General features: G+C 43.2%; 1 protein-coding gene, 1 non-coding gene and 1 pseudogene across 5 annotated transcripts in view; 1 reads left to right on the forward strand and 2 right to left on the reverse strand.

Moving 5' to 3' along the window:
- The first annotated feature begins 702 nt into the window (after positions 1-702).
- LOC139036152 (U6 spliceosomal RNA) lies at positions 703-810 on the forward strand. Its single transcript, XR_011488884.1, has one exon. It is a non-coding gene; the product is annotated as a U6 spliceosomal RNA (small nuclear RNA).
- An 11,496-nt stretch (positions 811-12,306) lies between these two features.
- LOC110141896 (large ribosomal subunit protein eL34-like) lies at positions 12,307-13,571 on the reverse strand (annotated as a pseudogene).
- The window catches only part of MTR (5-methyltetrahydrofolate-homocysteine methyltransferase), a 121,898-nt gene continuing 114,032 nt past the window's right edge, over positions 13,180-21,045 (reverse strand). For all 4 annotated transcript variants that reach the window (XM_070471034.1, XM_070471033.1, XM_070471035.1 and 1 more), the window contains exons 30-33: positions 20,261-20,461; positions 19,405-19,597; positions 17,866-17,978; positions 13,180-17,413 (exon numbers count right to left, since the gene is read on the reverse strand). In XM_070471034.1, the coding sequence (XP_070327135.1) occupies positions 17,327-17,413; positions 17,866-17,978; positions 19,405-19,597; positions 20,261-20,461 (594 nt within the window). In that variant the 3' untranslated portion in view covers positions 13,180-17,326. The remainder of the gene's footprint in view (positions 17,414-17,865; positions 17,979-19,404; positions 19,598-20,260; positions 20,462-21,045) is intronic.

The raw sequence follows: 21,045 nt of genomic DNA on the forward strand, positions 1-21,045 counted from the left end.
AATGGACATATAAAGTGTGGTATATTTATACAATGAAATATTCTGCTTTAAAAGGGAAGAAAATTCTGACATATGTTACAACATAGATGAACCTTTTGGACATTACTTTATGTGAAATAAGTCACAATGGGACACATACTGTATGATTCCAAATATTTGAGGTGCCTAGAGGAGCCAAATTCATAGAAACAAGAAGTGAATGGTGATCACCAAGGGTTGGGAGTAGGGGGAGAGGAAGCGAGGAGTGTTTAGTGTGTATCGAGGGTGAGTTGGGGAAGATAAAAAAGTTCAGAAGATGGATGGTAATGATGGTCACACAACACGAGTGTACTTTGTGCCACAGGCTGTACAATTAAAAATGTAAAATGGTGAATTTTATGTTATGCATATTTTAACAAAATGAAAATACTGGTACATGGATATATATATATATAATATTGGTATGTGTATTATATATATATATAGGGGCTTCTCTTGTGACTCAGATAGTAAAGAATCTTCCTGCAGTGCAGGAGACCCAGATTCAATCCCTGGGTCAGGAAGATTCCCTGGAGAAAGGAATGGCAAACCACTCCAGTATTCTTGCCTGGAGAATTCCATGGACAGAGGAGACTGGCAGGCTATAGTCCATGGAGTATATATAATATGAATGTATAGTTACCTACACAGAAACATATAAATCATATTAAAAAAGATATGTGGGTGCTCGCTTCGGCAGCACATATACTAAAAATTGGAACGATACAGAGAAGATTAGCATGGCCCCTGCGCAAGGATGACACGCAAATTCGTGAAGCGTTCCATATTTTTGGAGCCCATTATACAGAGTGAAGTAAGCCAGAAAGATAAAGACCATTACAGTATAGTAACACATATATATGGAATTTAGAAAGATGGTAACGATAACCCTATATGCAAAACAGAAAAAGAGACACAGATGTATAGAACAGACTTTTGGACTCTGTGGGAGAAGGCGAGGGTGGGATGTTTCAAGAGAACAGCATCGAAACATGTATATTATCTAGGGTGAAACAGATCACCAGCCCAGGTTGGATGCATGAGACAAGTGCTCGGACCTGGTGCACTGGGAAGACCCAGAGGGATTGGGTGGAGAGGAAGGTGGGAGGGGGGATCGGGATGGGGAATACATGTAACTCCATGGCAGATTCATGTCAATGTATGACAAAAACCACTACAATATTGTAAAGTAATTAGCCTCCAACTAATAAAAAATTTAAAAAAAAAGATATGTAGTAAGTAGGTTGATGGATACAGAAACTGATAGATTCATGAGACATTAATCTCCTCTCACTGCTATAACAAATAACCATGAACTTGGTGGCTTAAACAAGACATTTATTCTCTCGCAGTTGTCTGTGTGGTCAGAAATCAGTATCACTGGGCCAGAAGCAAGGTGTCGGCAGGGCTGCCCTCTCTCCAGAGGCTCTGGAGAGAATCCACGTCTTGCTTCTCTCGCAGCTGCTGGAAGCGGCCTCTGCCCCGACTCATGGCCCTCTCCTCTGTCCTCAAAGCCAGAGGCGCTGACCACTGCAGTGGTGACTGGGCTTCCTCTTCTGTCAGATCTTTGCCTGCGTCCCTCTTCTGAGCATCTGTGTGACTGCACATAGGCCCCACTGCATTAGCCAGGATAACCTCTCCATTTCAATGTTCTTAACTTAACTCCGTCTTTCGTCATATAAGGTAATAGTCACAGGTTCTGGGATTACAACATGGATATCTTTCAGGGCCATTATTCAGCTTACCCACACATGGTTGGACAGAAGGAAAGAAAGAAGTAAAGATGATGAAAAGAAATATAATAAAACATTAGTAGTAGCTAAGTAGGGATTATAGATATGAATTGTTCTCCTCTGCATACTTTTATATAGTTTACAAGCTTTTTGCAATGAACAAATTTTATAATGAAAAATGCTACCTATTTTCAGACTTCCCTGATGGTCCAGTGATTAAGATTCTGTGCTTCCAATGCAAGGAAACTAAGATCCCACATGCTGTGTGGCATGGCCAAAAAAAGGAATAAATGCTACCTATTTTTAAGTGGACTTTAGCTAATTCAAACATAGCTTAGTGTATTTGAGGTGCTTTTCCAGGTGTGGGATGGATTTCACTAACCTACCCACCGTTCTCATGACTGGAATAATTCATTTGTAAAATGTCAATCCTGTAATAGGAACATTGTCTATAACTGTAGACCAAAATAAGTTCCCCACTTATGTCTATTCAATCTGGTCAAAATTAAAATGAAATTTCTATAAAGAGAAGATTAATATACAAAAATGTGAGGCTACATTTGATAGGATAACTTGACAAAACTCAAATCACCTTCTCTTAGGAAGAGTCCACGTTTGGATTCTGCCTCAACACCAACGAGGGACTTTATAGCAGGTAGTTGGTAGTTAGAGGCATTTATCTCTACCAGGCACAGGGGTTTAATGTGATAAGCCAGGGTTTTTCTTTTTTTTTTTCCAGGGTTCTTCAGTTGATTTTACTCATCATAAATATCCTTGAATGACTGAACAGAAACGATGTTTTAAAGTAAGGTGGAACTTTTACAAATCTATGTTGCCATGAATTGACTGACTCTTTGGTGCACCAGTCTCAAAAAGCAAATTTTTAGAAAAGAAAAATAGAGGAATACAAGAAGGGAATTGTGATTTAGGGCAATGGCAGGAAGGCAAGGTCCATCTATAAATCTCTGAAGAGCAGTTTGTTGAATAAATGCTTTCCCTTTGGAAGGCAGATGTGTATTGGTAAACACTTGTCAGCATTGTGGCTAGCTCATCTGCAAGGGGAGATGTCTGGGCACTTTTGTTCCCCAAAGGCCATGATCAGATAAGGAGGAGGGAAACTTGACAGCAGGCTTCCCCGGTGGCTCAAATGGTAAATAATCTGCCAGCAAGGTAGGAGACCAGGGTTCGATCCCCAGGTCGGGAAGATCCCCTGGAGAATGGAATGGCAACACACTCCAGTATTCTTGCCTGGAGAATTCCATAGACAGAGGAGCCTGGCGGGCTACAGTCCATGGGGTTGCAAAGATTTGGACATGACTGAAGAGCTATCATACCACACCAAACCAAGCTTGGCAGCAGCTCTTGGAGCTGTATTCACAAAGCAATGCTGAGCTGACAGTGAGCAGTGGAGGCTGACTGCTAATCCCAGACCTTTCCTTCTCAGATAGAGTGATGCTTATATACACGTGATGCACACATGCACACACCCCTCTTATCTGATTCTGGCGCAATAAGATCAATGCTCAGAAACAATTCTGTCCCCGAGGCATTGTACCAGTGTTTTCCACAGTCAACACAGCATACTGATTTCAATCTGGGTTAAGCAAGGAGAAGTAAAACCAGGCTTGCTTGATGAAGCCTAAAACTTGAGGTGGTTAGGGTGACAGAGTGTAAGGAAGGTTACAGTTCCCTAACTGCTGGGAGCTGCACTCAGAAACTGAAGTGAAATCTTGGCAAAGAGGCCGATTAAAAACATGGGTTAGAGACATGGATGGATCTAGAGACTGTCATACAGAGTGAGGAAGTCAGAAGGAGAAAAGCAAATGTCAACTATTGATACACATACATGGAATCTATAAAAACAGTACAGATGGACCCATTTGCAGAGCAGAAATAGAGACAAAGACAGAGAGGACAAATGTACGGACACGAAGGAGGGTAAGAGGGAGGGGTGAATTGGGAGACTGTGATTGACATGTGTATACTATACACACACACACACACACACACACACACACACATATATATAAAATAGATAACTAATGAGAACCTACTATATAGCTCAGGGAACTCCACCTAATGCTCTGCGGTGACCTAAAGGGAAGGAAATCCAAAGAAGAGGGTATATATTTAAACATATAGCTGATTCGCTTCGCTGTGCAGCAGAATTCAATACAACATTATAAAGCAACTATATCCCAAGAAAAAATTAGAAAATAAAAAACATGAGTGAATATTCCTCAAAATAATATATTTGAATCTGCAATGGAAGGTGTTCAAAACCTAAATGATATATGCACCACACCTTAGCCCCGAAAAGGAACGAAATTGAGTTAGTTGAAGTGATGTGGATGAGCCTAGAACAGGGTGAAGTAAGTCAGAAAGAGAAAGACAAATATCGTATATTAACACATATATATGGAATCTAGAAAAATGGTACTAGGGAACCTATTTGTAGGCAGGGATAGAGGCGAGGACATAGAGAACAGACTTGCAGACATAGCAGGGAAAGGAGTGACAAGTCGAGAGAGTAGCATTGAAGCATATACATTACCATGTGCAAAATAGCTAGTGGGATGTTGCCGTGTAATACAGGGGGCTCAACTCTGGGTTCTGTTATGACCTAGAAGGGTGGGATGAGGGGTGGAGGTGGGAGGGAAGCTCAAGAGAGAAAGGATATATATATATATATATGGCTGATTCAAGATGTTGTACAGCAGAATCTAATACAACATTGTAAAGAAATTATATTCCAATAAAAACAAAAACTGAATGATACAAAGTACGGGTGACATAGTCGCTCTAAGCTCTGTAGAGAATGTTACTCTCTAGGAGGCCAGGGGAGTTGACTCATCCCAACCTAGCGCTTAGAACAGGACCTGGCCCAATAAATGTTTGATAAATGAACAAATAGATGAATGGACTGAATGAATATAAGTATCTTCCCTCTTGAGGATCTCAGCCAAAGCAAAAGGAGAGGTAATTTGCCCAATCAGCATTTTCTCTAACAACACAAGCACTGTTTGAGCTCATGGGAAGAGAAGTTTACAAGGTAGATGTAAGTGGTTTTCCCCCTGTTACAGCAAATCTTAGCAGGACCTTGATAGCAAGGTTCCAATTAAATCTACAAAATAAGCAAGGTTTTTCAGATTCTTATTTGAGTCATCCAAGTGGCCTGTGTTCATAAAATCAAAGTTGATTGGCCACATACCCATCCCACTAGAATAAGCACCCACATCTTTTTTTCCTATGGAAGGAAGGCTTTGTCCCTCTAAATTCTTTCTACTCTCACCACATTTCTCTGCTTTAAATGGAGCATTACTCTTTCCTACTTTCCCCCCTGCTCCCTGCCCTCAAGTATGCCCACAAATACTGGCTACTTACAAGACCGAACCCTTTGTAAAACTCATTCTTGCTTCCCACCACCCAGAAATCTTAACATTCCCCACCACACACTTTGTGAGTCAAAATTTAAGGGTGGCATCTAAAGTCAAACCTCACTTTTCACTTAATCAAACCCAATAATTACTCTGCTTTCTGAAGTCAGAGCCTCCTGCGAATTCAATACAAACCATCTAAAATTAGCATTTGCCTTCCCCTCAATGCCAGCAGCACTAAGTGACTCAGCCCTGCCAGGCACCAGCCCCTTCAGCTGCCACGGTCTGAGCTGACACCCTTGTCACGACACACTCCTTCATTTTGTAACCACGTTCCTTCTACATCTTTTCATTCACCCCAGTGAACCTCCTCGACTCCAGCACCCCTCTCTCTAGTTTAAACCATGTCAGGCTTGGCTCTTCTGCCACGGGTGAGAGCCGATAAAGAGAAACTGTTTTCTGACAACAGGGGAAGGAAGGATTTCTCTTCATCTACCTTCTGCTTAAAGGAAAGGAATCACACTATCATCCTTGGGGGGCCAGCCTTCAGATATAGTAATGCATATGGTAAAATGTACCCAATACTGAAGTGCCACTGGATTTCCATGAGTCTTGGATGATGAAGGAGGGTGAGGGAATATTACAATACTTGCGACTCATCATTATGGGTATCAGTGATCAGTGAATTGTAGGCTTTGGAAAGGTCACTGATGGATGCAATTTGCTTTCTGCTCTTGTTTCTTTGCACTGGTCATATACAGCATGTCTCTGGATGCTGGAAGAGCTCTCTGGAGCTAGCTGCTTTTTGAAAAAAGATATAATTGACATATAACCTTATGTAACTTTAAGATGTGCAATGTGTTGGTTTGATACATTTCTATATTGTGATATGATTACTACGGCAGTGAGCTAAGGCCTTTATCACATTATATATTTATCATTTCTGTGTTGAGAACAGTTATGTTTAGTCTCTTAGCAACTCTGAAATTTATAATATAGCATGGTTGACTATAATCACTATGTGTTGCCTTAGATCTTCAAAACTTATCTAGTTGCAAATCTGTACCCTTAAACATCGCCCCAGTTCCCACGCCATCTGCACCCCAGCCCCAGGTCCGGATAACCACCATCCAATTTTGTTTTTATAGAAAAGCTGTTCTTTTGGGGGGGGAGGGGGGTGGGGATTTGACTTTTTTTTTACATTCCTCACATAAGTGATATCACACAGTATTTGTTTCTCCTCTCATTTCCTAGCTGGTTCCTTGGTGTTTAGTCCTCTAGTTTGATTTCATCCATTCAACAAATATTTAAGTTTTCTGCAATGTGTTTAGTAGAATTTCTAAATTTTGGTTCTGACATTGAGACGGGCTGGGACCTGGGACACTGTACTGCTGTGGTTGCATCTGGACGAGCTACTTCTGGAGCAACAAAATACAAAGAAGCTATAAGGGACTAAAAATAACTGCGTGCATATGCAGTTGGGGCAAATTATGGACAAAAAGACAAAAAAAAAACCCCAAAAACAATAACTGCCACTTCTGAAGAGCCAGGAGCAAATGCAGAGTGTCAGGAGAGAAAGCAGGCATGTGCCCCCTGCACTCAACACCACCAAAGGGGTGGGCAAGCCGCCTAAGCCACCCCTCTGACCCGACCCATGGACACACCCTACCATCACCCCATATAAAGAACCAGCTCACTCCAGGCGGAGCAAGCAAGGGAACCTGGTACTTGCTATTGCTCCCCCGTTGCTGCAGCAGGGCCCCAGTAAAGCTTTGCCTGCATTTCTTGTCTGGCCTCTAGTTGATTTCTATTGACTGGGGAAGGCCAAGAACCCTGGTTGATATCAGCATTGACTATTACAAATGATCAAGGAAGTTCACTGAGTACCTTATACCTAACTTCAACTTTCTGGTAAAGTTTTGGTTTTGTCTGTTTTCCCCACAGTGGTTAATTGTAGCCAATGGAATAGAAGTCTCACGAGGTCTTTCTCTGGTCTTATCTGTCTGTTGGATGATAACACACCAAGTGTGAAGCGGGATTGTTTTTTAATTATTTTCACCTTACTGATCATTTTTCTAACTACAAAAGAGAATTTTACCCAAACTCATCCCTCTGCCAAGTGAAATGGACTCAAAAATTTATATCGGGGGGGAAAAAAATTTGTATAGAGATATCCCACCTCTTTCCTTCTATCATATAACTCAATTTTTTTTTTTGAAGGGGGGGTGAAGGTAGGATATATCCACTTATTAACATTTGACTCCTAACTTTATTCAAGATGATTAATTTGAAGGCAGTGGAGGGAAATAGAACTCTACAGATTAAGAACCAGCCTTGGTTCTACTAAAGACCAAGCTAATCCTTCAGCTTCCTCAACAGTTTTTTTTTTTTTTCATTTATTTTTATTAGTTGCAGGCTAATTACTTTACAATATTGTAGTGGTTTTTGTCATACATTGACATGAATTAGCCATGGATTTACATGTATTCCCCATCCCGATCCCCCCTCCCACCTCCCTCTCTACCCGATCCCTCTGGGTCCTCAACAGTTTTAAAGAGCATGTGTTAGTTAGTACTTGCCCATAGCAATGTTAGGAGAAATCAGATGATGACCAGATGGAAGGCTTTATTTAAGACAAGCCATTGAGATATGTCTCAAAGATAATTGCTACTTCTCGGTAAAAAGTTATTTTAAAAATAACCAAGCACTTTTGACACTAAGAATTTTCTCACTGGAACTTTTGAAATTTTCTTGATGTGCTCATTTCAGCAGATGTAAACACCAGCAACAATCTGTCATATCAGGCTAAACATTTTCTTTACTTAATACTAAAATTTATTGAAATGGCAATGCCACTAAGCCAAAGTATCGCAACTAAAAAATTAAGCCAATTACACTTAACACCTTATTTTTTTAAATTTCTAAAATATAAAATGGTATTTTAGTTATATCATGCAGGAATATGTTTAACATGCTAACCAAAAAACTTCAGGGGCTCTGGAGTGATATACTTTATAGTTAATGATGTCCTTTATGCTATAATCAACTTTGGACAGTTGATCCTTCTGAGAAAAGCAGAATATAACATTCACACATTTCCTTTTCTTTGTTTTTAACTTGAAAACTGAACGTTTTGTAATTTTATTTGTATAGTTCTATTCTGGTTTTATACCAGTATAGGTGAAATAAGCTTGAAGAATTTGTCCCTGATTTTATAACAATACACATGCAAGCAATGTTATAATAAATAAAACTAGTATAACTCACATTGGGGAGAGATAGGGTGGATGGGGGTTGTCTGTGAGAATATGTGCCTTTTAAAAGGGGTACAGGCTTGAGAGACACTGATCTATAGACACATTTCCTTTTTAAAATAAATTTGCTACCTTTGAATCTTATCACTGATTTAACAGCAATATTTATGGTTTCATTCTAAATACACTGAGGTTAGTATCTTAATAGTAATCAATTCTAAGAAGAGTTAAAATAAAGACAATGACTTTAATGTGCTCTATGTAGCTTATGTTGGCTGAATTTTATAGATTACAGTACGGGCTTCCCTGGGGGCTCAGATGGAAAGAATCGGCCAGCAATGCAGGAGACATAAGAAACGTGGGTTTGATCCCTGGGTTGGGAAGATCCCCTGAAGAAGGAAATGGCAACCCACTCCAGTACTCTTGTCTGGAGAATCCCATGGATAGAGGAGCCTGGCACACTACAGTCCATACGGTTGCAAAGAGTCGGAACACAACCGAAATGACTTAGCACGCATGCATATATAATTTAAAATGAACCTGCTTTGCTCTCATGTTTACGTATATTCATGTATATGTGCATTTAAGTAAATGAAAAGGAAAATCTGGGTTTTTAGATTCATTACTCAAATTCAATCAAACTCAGAAGCCAAATTATATAAAACTAAAGCAATGTTCAGGAAAAGTATAGAATTTTGCAATATTACTCTGCTCTAGGTTTCAATACCAGGCCTCTGTCACCAGATTCTTGGATTTCTTTCAATCCCCCCCTAAAAAGAAGCCGATCTTGCTTTAGGATGTAACAATCCTACACTTTACACTAGAAGGTTTTACAGGAGGAGGAAGAAATCCTTTCATCACACTCCAGGAGAGGCCTCGTATATAGAAAGCTCCATCTCTGTACCATCTTCTTTTGCTTCTGCTAAGATCCGCCCAGCCAATCTTCCACCATCAAAGGCTTGCATAAAACATACTTCTCCTCTAGGTTGAGGTGTTTTATTTAATCTCTGAGGAGAGCTCACCTTTGTTAATATCAGTCTCTCCCAAGTTTCCCTCGGCCTTCCATCTCAAACACTACCCATAAATTCTGCATGCACTGAGAAGCCTTGGACACGCTGACTATGTGTCTCATGGGCCCATTCTCAGCAGCCGCAGCTCAGATGTCTGAGTTGCTGTCACTTGGCCCCCATGTCTTCCCAGAGCTTAAAGTCATTTTCACTGATGATATTTAGCACTATTCACCAAGACAACTGGATTTCACATATTTTCACTGAAAACATGCACAAAATAAATGTCTGTTCCTGTTTTTGGCCACACCAAGTGGCATGTTGAATCTTAGTCCCGACATCAGGGATTGAACCCATGACTCCTGCATTGGAAGCGTCGAGTCCCAACCCCTGGACCACCAGGGAAGTTCCAGCCTCTTCTTTTCTATAAAAGGATAATGTCTCATGATTAAAGAGAAGTAAGTATTGGAATTCTTTCAGATAATCTGGAATGAAATGTCACTTCATTCTGGTTTCTCTCTGGATAAAAGAATAAAACAGAATAGTAAAAAGTTCGAAGTTCTTTTCTCAGCGGCTGCAAGCTTCATACTCTGTAAGTTGCCATATGTATCTGCACTGTGGGAGACAGAAACTGTGATAAATATCATTCATGGGTCTGTCTGAGGTTTGTTTCTTCCATTTCATGGAATATCTACTCTCAAGGTTCTCAAAAACCATTTAATCTGTAATCCTTTCCTAGACAACAGTTCTAGAGATTGCTTGCTTTGTGAGTCTCCAAAAGACCCTCATAACACTTAAAAGCAAGGAACGAGGCAAAATATATCTTTGAAAGTTACATTTGAAGATGGGAGAATGTAAATGGAATTAGATATTCTAAGTGTTGAGAAATGACACTGAATTTAGGGGCTAATTCACTTAAATGCAAAAGATTTTCATTCAGATTATTCCAAATAGCATTTATTTCAAGATGGATTTTCTTGCCAAGCTAATCTTTCTTACAGTATCTTTGTTGTACACATTTGAAACAGTGCAGAAAGTGAGACATACCTAAACCATGAAGTGCTCACCCCTTGCTCCTAACCCCCAGAAGTTTAAGGATTTTGTTTATCTTCGTGGACATTTTCACTGCATACATCTCTTGAAAACACACACACACACGGAATCATAGTATACTTTCTGTTCTGCAATCTGACCACACATAGAGCTGATCTATAGCAAGAAGCTACAGTGAGGCGGTTTTCCCGCAGGGCTGCCAGGGTGCCATCTTTACTGGTAATTAAAAAAATTTAAGCTGGGTGTGGAGGGTGCTAGGGCTCTGACGTCCCAGTCTCCTTCTGAGCAAGAGAAATCACTGCTTCCCTCTGCTCATTCAGAAAACTCAGTAGCAAACTACAGGGCAGGTGCTGAGTGAGGCTCTGGGTACTCTGAGCCCAGAGGCTTGGCCCCTGCCCTCCAGGAGCTTTTCACTCTGCTCTCCTCACAAACCACTGTCCCCAGAAAGCATCTGCTTCTCTTTGAAGACAAACTTCACTGAGCACCTGTCACACATCAAGAGCTATTTTAGACACAGCATAGACGAACAAGGTTCCAAACCTGCCCTTCAGAGAGCAGGGTCAGACTCCAGTGGCGACATATACTGTCGCTATCAGTGAGAACATGGTGAACTATGCACCCTGCTATTGAGGAGTTAAGACGAGGTGTCATTTCTCTTAGCTCTGAGGAGGAGGGGAGCGGAGGGTTGGGAAGCTTTGCTGAAGCTCAAGGGTGGGATAATTTCAGGCAGAGGAGACAACAGAAGCAGACAGCTCCTTCAGGACAGGCGGGGACACTGCAGCAGTTTAGGGCTGCTGAAGCATGCGAAGCAGGGTCAGAACACAGAGGTTTTTTCACACGCATGTATCTGAGACAATGAGGGGTGGAGGGGGGACTGGTTCAGGCAGAAGGATTGGTGTGGGCATAAAGCATCAGAGCACTCACATTTACAGCTAAAGGAAGCCGGGAAACTAACCCAGAGACTGTGGCAGAGGGGTCCAGGGAAGAAATTATGAGACCCTAAACCAGGCATGGATATTTAGTGGGTAAAACCATCTGGATGTGAGAATGAATTGGATGTGAAGTTTGAAAGAAAAAAAAGGCAGGTTTTGGAATAACTCCCAGGTTTAAAATGTTGGTGATTGGTAGATGATACTTTTTTTTTTTTTTTTTGCATTACCTGGTACTTACTCCTCAGCATAAAAGCCTTTTTCTATCTTAAACACTTTCAATTCTATCTTCCCATCCCATCTTCTTAAGACAACTAAGTAATCTGCCTCACCTTGCACTGTCTTCAACCTAGCGCAGTGTGCCCCTGGTCCCCACAGCGCCCCCCAACTGCTCCACGAGGGTCACCCATGAGAGGGGTCCTGTTCCCAGAGCTCTTGGCAGCGCCAGGCTCTGTGGTCAGATCTTGAGCTCTCTCTCCCTTTGCTTGCCCGACGTGGCCCCCTCTCCCGGTCTCCTTTACTCCGCATGTCGGCTCCTCCACTGGCTCTCCCTCCTCCCTGGTCCCAGAATCAAGTTCATCTTCTCTTCAGATTCTCTAGATGCCATCCCACCCATGCCTCCACCTCCATGATGAAACTTCCCAGTCATTCTTTCAATTCCAAAGTCAGGTGTCCAACTGTCCTATTCCATCAGGGCCCATTTGCCCAGAGTGCCTCTCTCCTGTCTACATTCTCCGCTTGTGCTCAGGGTACCACCAGTGATTATCCTTCAAAGCCTTTATCTGCAGCCACACTTGGCTCTCGCTGGACATGGGCACAGATGCTCAGTTCTCAGCTCCCAACCCCCACCTTTGCATCACCGTGCTCTTTGTCCTTCCTTTGCTTAAAAAACATATTTGACACATAAAAAACATCTACAAAGTCAGCACCCCAGATTTTGGCTTATTATTCCATTTTCCTTTATTATTTTTACAATACTTAAGTACAACATATGTAATACATACAGAACTCTGTAATATAAAGCTAGTTGTGAAGCATAACATAATAAACAACCATAAACCTAACATACAACCCAAAAACCTGAACATTACTAATAACCAGTGTCTACCCACGTGTCCGTGACATCTGCTCCCTGTTTCCCTCTCAGAGGTGATTTCTAGGCTGAATTTTGGCTTATCTTTTTTTTTTTTAGTTCTAGTTTTACCATTTATGCGTGCATTGAGAAGATGCTCTTTGGTTTTGCTTGCTTTTGAGCTCAATAAAAATAGTGTCAATCATATCCTGGGACTTGCTTTTTTTTTTTCCTTAATATTTTCAGAGATTCATTCTTCTTGTCAGGTATAGCTGTGGTTCACTTATTATTTTTTTACTACTGAATACTGTTAATACACCTAATTTACTTAAACGCTGTCCTGCAGACAGAAAGGCATTTCAGCTTTTCCAGTTATAACTATCATGAAGATGTTACTATAAACATTTCTGTACATACCTCCTGGTACACAAATGCATGCATTTACTGGATTCACAGCTGGAAGGTGGAGTCCTAAGCTAGAGCCCAAAGTGTGCAAATGTTCAACTTGGTGAGGTATGGCTGTTTTCTAAAGCAGGGGCACCTATTTACACATCATGAAATGAGCTCACACGGATCTTCTTTAGCACCTGGTGCTGTTAGACTCCTTAACTTTATAAATCTTATGAATGTAACTTATAAGCTAATTGTGATCGTAATTCGTATCTCCAAGGTTTCTATTGATTTATAAGCCCCATGTATTTTCTCTTCTGTGAAATGCCTCTTCAAGTCTTTTCCATTTTTCTTTTTTTTGATTTTTAAAAATTACTCAAAAAAGCTTCATTTTTTAAATTTAGCTTTCTGACTCTGTGCTTCTGCTCTTAACGCTTTCACAATGATTTTCTGCTCCTCAATAAGGAAAGTGCACTTGATCCTGTCACAGACATATACACCACCACGCCTGGCTGACATGTCTTCTTGCTTCAGACAATCTCATAAAGAACCTTAGGTCTCACAGCACAAACTCCTTGAAGCTGGCCTGGGCACACACCACATGTGGATTTTAGTGCTATCCCAACCTTCTTGGTATAAAGGTAAACAATTCTATTACCAGGGGTTAAGAACAGCCTAGTCTTACTAAGAGGCTGTATTGTAGGAAAGCCTACAGTGGTATATCAAATGCTGGACCATCCTGAATGCCTCTAGATACCATCCTGGGAAGAGGAAGTCTGTTTTCCTATTATGTAAAAAATAGGAATTCTCTCTATACTCTTCTTACTACTTCCTTCTCAGTTAACAGTATTGTAAATATCAAGTCTTGGTTTGTCTTTTTACTACAATAAATTGTTTATTAGCTTAACCTAAGTGCTAGTTTGAATATATTTGACTTAATCATCTTTAATGATTAGCATATGTCTCAAGAGATTTGTTCCTGCCCAAAGATTTTTCTTTCATGCAAACATTTAAATATTTGCTTTTGTAATTCAGACCTTAATGTATTTGGGACTGACTGCTAGGTGAGGTGTGAGGCATAAACCAAACTTCATTTTTTCTGTAAGGATAACAGTTGTTCTAGAACTAGTTATGGAGTCACCCTTCCTCCCCCACTGATCAGCCATCTCATCATATCTCAAAGGTCAGTATATATGCATGGGCTGCTCTCCAGGGTCCTCAGTTCACTGCACTGCTCAGAATGCCTACCTCTGCACCACATACAACACAGACTCTACAATAAAGCTTACTATCTTGTAAGTCTCCTCATTCTCTTCACAGTTAGAAGAAGCTCTCTCAGTCCTTTGCTAATCCACAGACATTTAAATATCTGCTCATCACATTCAACAAAACCTCTGTTGGAATTTCTGCTTGAAATGGCATTGAGTCTATAGATAATTTAGGAGGAGATCTAACACCCTTACAACCTTCAGTATTCATGAACAAAGACAGTTCTTCATTTGTTTCTACCTAGCTTCTTCACCTTTATCCTTCAAGTCCCAAATCAGGCCTTAACCTAAAACACTGTCTGCCTTAACCATTTGGTTAAGGTATTGGGAAAGGTATTTCACCTTCTCAACTAAAAGTGTGTCTTTTATGTGCAAATTGGGGTGAGTTTGAGGTTTCTATTGGAGTGATGGTAGAATTTTTCATTATTGAATATATCAAGAATTTGAGAAGAGTAAGATGATACTGGATGCTTGACATGCTATGTTCTTCAGGACAGAGAAGTCTGGATAAAGATACTGGTTTGATGAGATTTCCCACTAAAACTATATGACTAAGAAGGTAACTAGTGATAGGATCATGAGGACCAGGATTCAAATTGGTAGAGGAAGAGAAAATTATGAAAGAAGCTAAGAAATAAGAAACATGTAAAGTTAACCAGAAGAGTGAAATCAGGAGGAAACAGGGAAAGATTTCTGAAGTGGTCAACATTGCCCACATCCAGAGAAGAAAAATCACTAGAATAGCCAATGTTAGATCTTAATGGATCTAACAACTAAGAGGTCATTTATGACAGAAGAGATGGGTTAAAAAAAAAAACACCTAGCTTCACTGAGTTAAGGAGAGAATGGGAAAAGGTGGTTGGCACAACGCAGACACTCGGATATTTGCTGAAGACAAGCTTGAGAGAAAGAGAGAGAAGACAGGCTATTCTCTGAAGGAGCCGAGCTGTGAAAGGAAGGAACAGCAGAATGTCTCAGAGGAGAAACAGCACATTATGAGGCCTGACGGCAGCCGTCATCCCATACACTGGCCTCCATCCCATACACGGGTAGCAGAGGGAGCGAGCTTCCAAACAAGCGCTTCTGTAGAGGGAAAAATAAACATGGGATCCCTAATGGGAATGATGAGAGCGAGCAAGTGGATGTGAGAGCCACGGATGCTGCCGACGAGGTGACGTTCTGGATGTGCGGGCAGAGACACAGAGAGACTCCGGGGACGGCATGGTCACCTTCCTGCCTTTGAGGTCACCTGACACAAAGAAGGGATTTTCCTCAAGCTCTCGTCTATGTTCTTTAATGAAAACACAGGGACTCAAACGTGAACAAATTGGTTTTGTCTTTAGATAAAAGGCATCCATCACGGGATTAGATCAACAGTACAATGAAGGAAGCCGTTCTGTCACATAATGAGTTGAGAAAAGATACAGTAAACATTTAATGAAACTGGGAGACTCTTAACAACTATGATTCAGATAAAATACATTAAAATATTAGCAAGAGGCTATTCTTTCTTATATAGAAGGATGTGCCAACGCCTAGAGTAACAGAGCTGCTACGGAAGAGAAATAAGTCCTCCAACTGAGCATCTCAGGAAACTGAGCCCCATTCTCAATCCAGCACAGATTAAATGGATCCTAAAGAAAGCATATAATTCTCTCTTTAAGGGCCAGTGATGCCCGAAAAGGCAAGTTACTCTTCAGGAACACATGTACATGCTAAGTTATGTAGGATTATCAACTGCTAAGCTTTTTCCCCCTTTCACCTCCAATATACCTAACTGTATATTTGATGTAACTGCTTTGGGACGAGGCCAGCTTATACCACGAGGGGAGGGGGGACTGTCTTACAGAAAATGAGATCTGACGATGCCAGTGACACAGAAAGTAGCTTCTTCTCACTCCAGTCACTGTGTTCAACGGGGCTCTAATTCCAGAAAGGGTAGCTAGTATATTGAACCAGTCATCCCCACGTGCACTTCACCCCCATTAATCTCTCACTCCCTTTCCTTGAGCACCTACCTTGTGCTGAGCTTGAGAGACCTCTACAGAAGCTGCTGTCTCTCAAGCTCTCACTATATGCCAGACCCATGTTACCTGCCTTACACGCGTTATCTCGTTTAATCCACATCTCATGCCCACAAGACAGGAACTAGTATCACTATCCCCATTTTACAGATGACAAAATTCTGTTAAGAGAACTGAAGTAATTTGCCTCCGTCATACAACAAGCATGTGGCAAAGCTGAAACTTGAATCCGGGTGTGTCTGACTTCAAAGCCCACACTCTTAACCATCTCCCTGCAATAACCATGAACAAGTCCACGTGCTGTTCCCATACCGTACACGTGTGGAGTTGGGGCAGTGCAGAAAAGGAAGAACTGAGAAGAGTGACGCTGCCCATCCATCCACTCTGCACAGGACATGCAGCTGAGCCTGCTCAATTCTGGAAAACGACCCAAGGATGTTAACTACGCTCAGCGGCCACTCCCTCTGCCTACCTCCTTCTTCCCCCTCAGGGCGAGGGAATGGGAAATTACGAGAGAACAATATGCTTGGAGAATGTGACTATATTTGACTCACCAGGGCAAGCGGCCTGAGAACCTCTAATAAGCCTCAGGGAGAGCGTGCCTTTGGCTAAAGGGATGCCTTCAAGCATCTCCTTGAGGCTTCAGTAAAGGAGGTCTCGGGAGAGAGAGCAGGGTGATGCTTCTTCCCTGTCAGAGTAACTGCTCTAACCACTCAGATTAAAGTGTCCCATTGCTCACGGCATCACTAGTGCCACAAGGTCATATTTCTCAATTAACTGACTTTCAGGCTTTTCTCTGAGAGAGAGAGAGAAAAAAGAAGTGACATCCTAGGTCTGGGAAAAAACTGAAAAAAGTCTGACTTGCTTTGAAATGCAAAAGACCTCCATCTCCAGCTTGTTCTAGCCCCCAAGGGACCAGGGACAACCCTGGAGTCTTACTCGCTGCTCTTTATTCAAAGTTCCCTGGAAAACAGCTGCTTGTTTTATTTTTTTTATTATTATTTTTTTCAGCTGCTTGTTTTAAAAGAACTGCAGGAAGACCCTGGTCTTCTATAAGGTCCTCCCAAACGTCTGCACCCTGGAGTGGTGCAAAGGGCAACCAGATGCAGATGGGCTCCTGGCCATTGCGCTGTTATGATTAAGGCTCTTTGGACTGTTTCCCTGAGGATCACCAAGTACAGACAAGTTAAAAAAAAATAAGTTAGTCTGTATCATATCCCACAATGGGTCCAAGCCATTTCTCAACCTCAGCCACAGACATGTTCTTCCTCGAAGCATAATCCTCAATCTGCAAAAGATTAAAGGCAGTTTGTTAAAACAAAATGATATGACTTTCTGAACTAAAGTTCCCACAGCAATCACTAAGATACTCTAAGTATCTTCCATGTCTTATCTTAATATTAATAGTGATCCACTGAGTTAAGCAGAAACAGATATTTATTTATTCACTAGGGTGCCTTATTCTCTGGGCAGAAAAACAATATGTGGTAACTATCTGGTGCTTAGAGGCCTGGCTGGGGTAGGGGGGAGAGGAGAGGAGGGTGGTCTATTTATACATGGGAGGACAAGAATTGGAGTAATGAGTTGAAATCAAAGCAAAACAGTAGTGGGGGTAAATTTCTTCATCTTTTGCCTCTCATTTTATTCTCATTCACATGTAAAATAAAACAGGTTTAACAGTTCCATTTAAAACAAGACAGGCACCAAGGGATGCCACCTACAATGAAACAGCTAACTTACCTGATCTTTGGAAATTTTCCCCACAGCAAAATACTTGGACTTCAAGTTGGAGAAGTAAAGGCCAGATACTGCTGAAGCAGGTGCCATGGCCAGCGATTCTGTTAACCTAATGCCTGAGGAGAGCAGCATGAGGAAAAAGGCTCATTTATTCGGTGCTGAGATAAGGTTGGCAGGCACCCAATAAAGTCTTACTTACAAGTGAGTGAGAGTGAACTTGTGCCTTTTAGATGGACACATGACGTGGCATGAAAGATGTTGTAGAGTAGTCTAGCAAACTCCCACCAACGGGATGAACAAACTTAGGACATGCAGATCTCCTGTAACCAGGGCAGGGGTAGGGAGGAGGCCTGGAAGACTCTACACGCTTCTCCCGGCCTCCAAGATCAGCCACAGAGGCTACACCCACGCCTTCCAGACAAGGACCCCAACCCTGGAGTTAAGGACACCATATGGGCCTGCAGAGGCTCCGGTGGACCAAGGTCACTAGGGGTGACCTCAGCTGGGCCCCACTAAGCATGAGCCCACGTCATGGCTACCCAGTCTACGTTATTCCCTTTCTGGACAAGGCAACAGAGCAGTGTGAAGGTCAGGCGCTTTGTCAAAGGTCACCCAGCTGGCTTATGGGTCCTAAGTCCCCACCTCCTGACTCCTGAGCTCGTGCTATTCCTGCCAGCCCAGATTCAACAAGCCTCACAGCTCCCCACGTGCACCTACATTCTTTTATTCTCCAGCGTGGATGGCACGCTTCTGATGAACTCCACTAAAAACAGTGCATTAACAGTAGTATAGATACAAAGAGGAAGAGAGTGCAAGGGAAGGACGGGAGTTCTGTGAGACAAAAGTCCAGGGATGCTCCTGGAAGGAATGGAAGGACAGAGTGATGTGAAGTGTGTTGCTAGAGGTTACAGAGGTCACTCACTAGTGGAGAGGCTGAAAACAGTAACACATGTGTATTAGGGAATGGGGCAGGGGATGTATGGGCTGGTATGAATCAGCTAAGCTCCCATGTGTTGTGGGTGAAGAGGAAATAATAAACTGATAAACCTAAAGATGGTGATGTTAAGACCACCACTTGATAATACAGAGGGAAGAGATCCCATTTCTACAGGACCTCCAAGTGCAGAAATTAAAATGTGTTTCTTGTCCTCTTGTTGGAAAATAATAACGCTATGGAGGTGAAGTGCTAGAACAGACTGCGAGCAGGGAGGAAAGGACTTCCTCGGGGGCTCAGTGGTAAAGAATCTGCTGCAATGCAGGAGCCGCAGGAGATGTGGGTTCAATCCCTGGGTTGGGAAGCTTCCCCGGAGACGGGCATGGCAACCCATTCCAGTATTCTTGCCTGGAGAATCCCATGGACAGACAAGCCTGGCAGGTTACAGTCCATGGGGTCCATGACTCAAGCATGCACACGGTGAGGAAAGATGGGACTGGGGTTTTACCCTAAGCCCCTGTCCATGTTTCCCCGTCACCGCTTCGTGCCTCTCCTTCGCTGCTGCGCGTGTAGCCCGAGGAGGACTCCCGCCTCTCTGCAGCACTGACCTGTGCACCGCTCCACGTCCGCCAGCCTCCACAGGGTCAGCTTCTCAGTGTGGTCAGGCTGGCTGGGGTAGCCGGGCGCCGGCCGGATGCCCTCGTAGCGCAGTCTCCGCAGGTCAGCCACAGCCAGCTGCTCACCGCCGCAGTAGCCCCACAGCTCCGTGCGGACCCGCTCGTGCAGCTCCTCAGCGAAGGCCTGGACCAGGACACGGGGCACACAGCTCAGGCAGGCGGGGCCCCTCTCCTGCCCCCACCCCGCCTGCGATCCCGCTCGCCCGCAGGCAGCGAGGGTCCACAGGGGGACAGGCGACAGATGACAGCCTCAACTCATCTGCAGTGTCGTCAGCGGCTCCGGGGCTCAGATTTGGTCTCCGCTGGACTCTGAAGGGTCACAGCCCATGATCTGAGGTCCGAGGCCCTTCAAACTTGCCCCTGACTCTCAGGTTCTGGTTTACAGTGGCCAGGAGACGGGGGGATCGTGACAGTGGCCTCGGGAAAAGGGAAGCGGCCCCCACAGCCACATAGGCTGCCCCACCCCACAGAGGAAGATGAGGGATCTATGGAAGAGTCCAACATGAGAACGAGAAGCTCTGAATCAGGAAATCTGTTTGGCTTTTCTCGGGCTCTTCTGGACAACACTGTATCAAGGCTCTGGGGGTCATTCTAACTACGGCGTTGCTGAAGGCTGCTCTGTGCCCAAAGATGAGGCATGAGAGCAACTCAAGAATTCACGATTTAAGAGTACATGTGCTGTCAGAGTCAGGAGTACACGCACATACAGGCACACACGTGCATAAACACACATGCCCGTCCCCGGCTCCGAGCCCTGGCCCCTGGCCTCAGGGCACCACGGTTCTACCTCGGCCAGCCGGTCCCCCAGCGCCTTGACCATGATGCTGCTGTAGTCATCGCACTCCTCCTCGTAGGCCTTGCTCAGCTCCTCCACCCCAAAGCAGGCAACGGCGAATAGGCCCAGGTAGTCGGGGATGCCCGAGTGCAGAGGGGCAATGAAGTCCGAGAGGCAGAGGTAGGGGTCCGCGCTGGCAGAGTCCTTCTCGGCCTTGAAACGCAAGGAGGGGGTGGAGTGGCCATTAGCACGGATGTAGCACTAACACACAGCCAACAGCAATCGAGCATCTTCCAGTGAATACAAGCTTCAGACGGGGCTGTCTGTCCTGTTCACCCCAGTACTTACAAGAGTGTCTGATAGATAGAGTGTTCAGTAAACACATGCTGACTAAACAGACGGAACGAGACTTATCTGATATGACATACACATAGTTGAGAAATCAGTTAACCTCACACACTCACAAATATCTACTGAATGCCTACTGGAACTGGAACCCTAAATAGTCACGGAAGATTTTTGTTTTTTTTCCCCAAAAGTGTTGCCAATTAGAGATCAACATTAAATCCTGAAGTTATGTTCAAAAGTGGTCCACTTGGTGTATAAGCCTCTACTTTGCATCAACAGAAGCAGTTCAACAAACGACCAAGGTCAGCAATACAGGGACACATGCTGCCCACCATGGGCGGTGGGTCAGGAGACAGCTAAGGACACTGATGGGCCAGCCTGAAATCAAACAAAGCAGGATCTGCTTCTGGGGTTCTCTCAGGCCAGGCAGCCATCCTCCCCACTTTCCA

The sequence above is a fragment of the Odocoileus virginianus genome, chromosome 7, assembly GCF_023699985.2.
Source record: "Odocoileus virginianus isolate 20LAN1187 ecotype Illinois chromosome 7, Ovbor_1.2, whole genome shotgun sequence".
NCBI lineage: Eukaryota > Metazoa > Chordata > Mammalia > Artiodactyla > Cervidae > Odocoileus > Odocoileus virginianus.